This window comes from Ipomoea nil, unplaced genomic scaffold (genome assembly GCF_001879475.1).
Source record: "Ipomoea nil cultivar Tokyo-kokei standard unplaced genomic scaffold, Asagao_1.1 scaffold1895, whole genome shotgun sequence".
NCBI lineage: Eukaryota > Viridiplantae > Streptophyta > Magnoliopsida > Solanales > Convolvulaceae > Ipomoea > Ipomoea nil.
The window spans coordinates 2,094,098-2,100,035 of NW_017618323.1; the positions used below are offsets into that span (position 1 = coordinate 2,094,098).

Below are 5,938 nucleotides of genomic sequence, written 5' to 3' on the forward strand. Positions count from 1 at the left end.
CCGCCAACATTCTCAACAAATCCCATGATTCAGCACGCCTATTACGGTCCGAATAACCATAGTAACACGTCATTCTCCAGGCCGGATTACCTGTCATAGTTACCTCAATATCAACGTAGTTCCTTGAGTAACTAAGGAGTCTCGCCGTATTATTCTTCTTCCACAATAACGCTAATCCACCACTCAAACCATCATTGTCAACATAAAATAAGCCTTCGAAACCGATCGTAACACGAAGACGCTCAGCATGATCTCGCGCTACCTTAGTTTCTATTAGAAATACAAAGTCGGGTTGTTTTTTGGACACCATGTCCACCACCTCTCGAACTGTCCGTGGATTACCCAAGCCACGGCAGTTCCAACTCAGCGTACTCATTAGCGTCGCCAAACAGTGATGATCACTGAAAAAAACGTAGGAAACCGTCGGAAACCTAGCAAACCCTAGGGGAGGAGAAAACTCTAGCAAACCCTAGAGAGAAAAAAATAGCCACTAGGTCGATTGTTATTATTATATTATACATTTTAACATTTTCTATATTTTCTATTTGGTACATGGGTAAAATAAACCTCATGGTTACACCTTACACCTTTAATAAATTTTGAAATCAAGTTTTAGGAACACACTGAATAATCTCCTAAGGTCATGCTCCACATTCAAAATCAAGAATCGAATCTTTGATATTTAGTTAAAAATGAATAAGTTTCGTTCACTCATCCAAACCTCCAAGTTATAATTTTTTTTTTTGTTTTTTCTTTTTTTTTTTTATATTTGTAATATGTGTTATTTTGTGACCTTTATAATGAGTTATGTATTGTAAAAACTATTTAACTTGATTAATTAATTTATATAAAATATATTTTATAATTTAGTTATGAAAAATATTATAAAAAATAGTTTACTTTTTATGAATTATATATTCAATGTAATCTAAATTTTCTTATTGTATATCACTGTATTCAAGTTATTCTAGAAAAACTTAAAATTAATAGTTAAAAGAAAAAATATTTATAAGTATTATATTAATAAAATATTTATAATTTATAATATATTCTTATTCAAAAATTTTAGTCTATTAATTATGTTTCATATTTTATTAGAAATATTTTCTTTACAATTTTCTTTCGCCATTTATAAAAGATTTTTGGCTCCATCCTTATTTGTAAGTTTTGTTTTATAATTTTTTTTTATTAATAATTAATTTATTAGTTATTATAATAACAACTTGATTGTCTGTAAGCTTATCTGATTTTAAAGTGTTTATTTATTTTTATAAATTATAATTATTTATTTATGAAAACACTTATGAAGATTATTTCACATTTAGAAAAGCACCTAATTTTTTTATAATTATTATTGTAAAAATTGTTAAAAACTTGTAAATCTTTTGACATTTATATTTTTCTCTTTATATGTAATTTAACTTTCAAATATTAAAATATATGTTATTAAACAGGAACATTTCATTTAGATTTTAGAATGAATTGCATAACCATTGCGAGCTGCAACAATCAAATTTATAATTCATTATTATTCCAACTCTCATCAGACAAGAGAAACAGACTGGAACCGAATCCTATACACAACCACAGATTTAAAGTTCAAACATCACAGTGCAAAAATGCAACTGGATGGCATTGCAAGAATATTCATTCAACAATACAACAAGAGTTACATAATATAGCAGTTACACCTTCCCTTCGAGCTTAGACATCTCGGTCCCAGACGAAACGACTTATAGGAGTTGCTGATGAGGAGTTGGCGCTTCTGGCACGGCTGCAGGCACCGGAGGCCCGGGCGTGATTGTGACGTGTAAACCCCTGCGTTGCCCTGCCGGCAGCACAAAAGTAACTTCTGCTGCCTCCTGGTAATTTTTTGTTCGAGTCAAGCAACTAAGTCACAAAAATGCATTATGGGGAAGGCAAGTAACTTCAGTAACCAAATTGAAACCCTAAGTGTCATGATGATTACCAAATTGGTATCAGGTTCATGTGTTGCTGGGAGCCTGTCACGTGAAGGGGCGTGGGGCATATAATATATATACATATATGTGCAATCAAACTATCAGTTCAGGCTTTTAGTTGAGATAGAGCACATGCTTCAATTCCATCATCAGGAGATAAAGGGCAGTTTTGTTGAAACTATACCGTCAATTATTTGTTCAAGGCCCGAAACTATAGGTAGTGTCAATCTTGATGACAACACTAGTTGCACCGAAACTATATATGCTTCATTACCATCGTATTCTCCTATCAAGGCCCAATCTATAGCTAAGAAGTGAGGAACCGCAACATCCATATTCGTGTCACTAATAGTAACAAAGAAACCATATATGAACTAATGATCTATCCTAAGCAACCATAAAAAGGGTAGCTCTGAAGAATTAGGTCTCCATTTTAGTTTGTTAGAAAAACAACACAGAGCAATCAAAATGACCAAATGAATCTTGAAAAGGAATTAAGGTAATAAGGCCATTTTACTGGATAGATCTTGACCCAATGGGGGTCCATTTTTATTGCAAAGGAAAGAAGGAAGCATGGAGCAAAATAATTGAAAGGAGAGCTACCATGGGAAATCAAACCCAAGACCTCAAGCATAACAACACAAGTTCCAAACCACCAAGCTACCATGCATCTTATGTACAAGAAGGTAGGACGCTCTATTTATCCATGTAGAGATCATTGACATCCAAGTAATGGGGAGACACGTGTACGGCCAAGATTAAAGACAAGCTAATGCCGTACATTTGTCAACTTTCTGGAAGGCCCTCTACACTATATAAGGCACCCTTGCCACCTCTTACATCATCATCCCTAAGTTCACTCAATCCCCCCTAGTTTAGTGGCTTGAGGCCCCAACCTTTCTAGCCCACTATTTGGGGCTACAGCGTATATTATTTATTTATTATTTGGACCACCATTTTGGGCTAGTATCTCAGGCTTATATTATTTATTTATTATTTGGACCGTCGTTTTGGGCTATTATCTCGGGCTTTGTACGCATACACTTTGGGCCTAGCACCCCGGGTAATAAAGTTACTACTTTCCAACCCTGTTCTGTACTTCTATACCTGGTTTATGGTGCGCCCGATCCCAACAAAACCATCAATGTGATTATAACACAACAAATATCAAAGACAAGAAAAAGCAACAAGAATGTAGAAAATGCATGTAAAGTTATATGTAAAGGCCTTCCTAAATACTAGGAAACATGAACAGAAGAAGCCAATTGTGGGCTGAAGTCTCTCTAACCTGTCTTTGCCTTCGGCGTTGTAATATGCTAATAGCCCAAGCCACGATGTAGCATGGAAGAAGAAAACCCGCAGCCCGTAGCAGAAAAAGCTGTGAAATACCAACCTCAGAATTAATTCTCCGATATGGGGAAACAAACGAATTGTTACACACATCCATGGACAGGCCCGACTTACAGAGAAAAAGGTAGAAACTTCATCGTCAGCATCCCCATCACCGTTACCAAGGGTCATAGCATGCCTCAGAAGTAGAAGAGCCATTAACTGCAACGAAATAACTTACAAGATTCAGAGGGAATGGAAAGGAAGATCAAATAATCAGAATAAACAATCACTTGAGCAGAAATGTCACAAGTATCTAGCAATAACTACTTCAAAAGAATTCATATTTAGTGCAAATTGCTTACAATTAAAGCAGCTGAGCGACAAAATGCAGCTCCACTCGCACTTGAATCAGCATACTCATCATTATCAGTCTCCAGAAGACGGCGCTCAACCATGGCCAGAAGCCTAGGGTCATTTATGTCAAGTTGAGCTCCAGCCATTGTCCATCGCGGGCTGCAATAGAATCCCAAGCCAATTCAGCTATTAGCACAAAAATTTATAGCAAGAACAATTTAGAGGATTAAAGTTTCCCAGAGACAAAGAATCATTTCTTGGAGCTTTTATTTCGTCACATCCAATGACCCGGGCATCAAAGGTCAAAAGACCAAGAAATTAAAGAAACTCGCCTGATATCAGTGTCAGTATCGTCAGATGGAGGGGGTGGCGGAGCAGTATAGCCCGGTTGGTAAGGCTACACAAACAGGAGAATGTCTATGAAGAAGTGACAATGAAAGCATTTCGAGTATTGATTAATCACTAAAGTGATACTGGAAATTTGGAATACAGAATATATTTCTAGAAGACATAGTGCAGCAATAAACCTGGTGGCAAATCTCACAAGTTATATCCCCTTTCTCATTGCACCATCGCTGGACACATTTCCTGTGCGCAAACTGGCATTTTTGAAATCAGACGAAACGTTAACTGGCATTTTCTAAACTCAAGGCACAAATTGTGCTAGGATCACTCAAGTGGGCTATAATGCACATGGGCCAAACCACACTAAAAGATTGAATTCAACCAATTAGCTAATCTAACACATGGCCTTATAAACTCATATGTTCTCTCTTATTTTATCAATGTGGGACTCTTAAAATCTTCCATTGGAAAAACTAATACCTATTTTACAATGATTTTTCCAAATTTTCAGAAATACATAATACTTTCCCGAATTCCCTATCTGAACAAAAAACAAAAGTACCTTCAAGCTGCCACTGCAAGCGCAAGGAACCTCCAAATTGCTAAGATCATCTTCCTCTTGGCAAATGCGGCATTCAACACTCTGAAGCAGCAGCGGCTTATCTTCACCAGCATCCTCTACTTTCAAATCCTCAATATCAACCTTATGGTCCTTGGGAGAGCAAGAACTACCTCCTGAAGCTCCTGCAGATTCTGACCATTGCAGTGTTTGAACCGATTCAGGGGTAATGAGTCGGTCAACGCACAAAACTAAGTGCTCTCCCATTACTTCTTTATCAAAAAAATCCTGAAAATACCACAAACCACATATATGATATATTCCCATCAATTTCAACAAATTCACTCTCCCATTTACAGATTTTTCCGCATTTTCTTTGTGTTATTGTACCATATAAAAATATGTATTCTACCTCAACTAAAATTTAAACTTTTAGTAAGTTAATTCATATTTATCCTCAACAAAAACAAAATAAAGCACCGGCTAGCGTTATGGAAACAATATGATAAGGATACTGATAAAACCCCCAAAAATAACGAGCAACAATTTCTTCAATTTCATTTTTTCTTTTCCTCTTTTATCTCCATTCTCGGACACCAAACACCATTGAACAAACTCAAGAACAGAAATTTGCAGCTAAAAGTCCAAAAATACTACTTTCAAGAACCAAAAAAGTATTAAAATAACAAAACATAAAAATTGAAGAACAAGAACAAGAAATTGAAATAACTAAAAATCCAAGAAAGTTGAGTGACGGGGAGCTGAATTTACCTGTAGAAACGCGATTGTTGCTGTGAATGAGAAACGAAAGTCGCAGCAAACTCTGCTTTGAAATAGAAGGCGTGATTGAATAATGAATACAGCTAATAGACTACTTTTAACGTTTTTCAATAGTGTGATGATTTCTGGACATCATCGAGAATTATTTAGGATTTTATACCAACATAGGTTGAATGTGGTTTGTTCGAACCTCTCAGGCGGGTTTTACTTTTTTAGCCCCGGTAACGTTATTTTAACGCCAAAATTCAACGGCGTTGTATCAAATGTCGGGGCCCATTTCACGGCGTTTAATCACCGTGGTACCATCCTGGATCAGAGATCACATTGCACTATGAATCTTAATTTATGGATTTTGTATTTTGTGTTATAATTTTTTGTGTCAAGCGTTATGAAATTATGTACATTATGAATATGAATTTTGTATATGTAGTAAATTACTAATTGTATTTTATGTTATGAATTTATGTGTCTTATGTTGTAAAATTTTGTGCCTATGAATACAAATTATGTACTTAAATTTTATTTAAAAAAATAACTAATAAGTAAATATATAACATGTGTATGTGTCTTGTGTTATAAAATTTTATATCTTACAAGTTACAACTTA

The 5,938-nt window shown here is 35.3% G+C and overlaps 1 protein-coding gene across 3 annotated transcripts; it reads right to left on the reverse strand.

Annotated features, from left to right (window-relative positions):
* Nucleotides 1–1,493: 1,493 nt before the first annotated feature.
* On the reverse strand, nt 1,494–5,490 carry LOC109193555. 3 transcript variants are annotated; one of them, XM_019344408.1, is made up of 8 exons: nt 5,323–5,490; nt 4,555–4,839; nt 4,175–4,246; nt 3,980–4,044; nt 3,656–3,806; nt 3,426–3,512; nt 3,250–3,339; nt 1,494–1,862 (listed from the first exon to the last, which is right to left on the reverse strand). In XM_019344408.1, the coding sequence occupies exons 2-8, from the start codon at nt 4,816–4,818 to the stop codon at nt 1,734–1,736; spliced, it is 858 nt and encodes a 285-aa protein (XP_019199953.1). In that variant the 5' UTR covers nt 4,819–4,839; nt 5,323–5,490; the 3' UTR covers nt 1,494–1,733. The 3 variants fall into 3 exon arrangements, with proteins under 3 accessions (XP_019199953.1, XP_019199952.1, XP_019199954.1); XM_019344407.1 differs by having other exon boundaries at nt 1,494–1,859; nt 3,222–3,339; XM_019344409.1 differs by lacking the exon at nt 1,494–1,862 and adding an exon at nt 3,021–3,036 and having other exon boundaries at nt 3,178–3,339.
* Nucleotides 5,491–5,938: the final 448 nt, after the last annotated feature.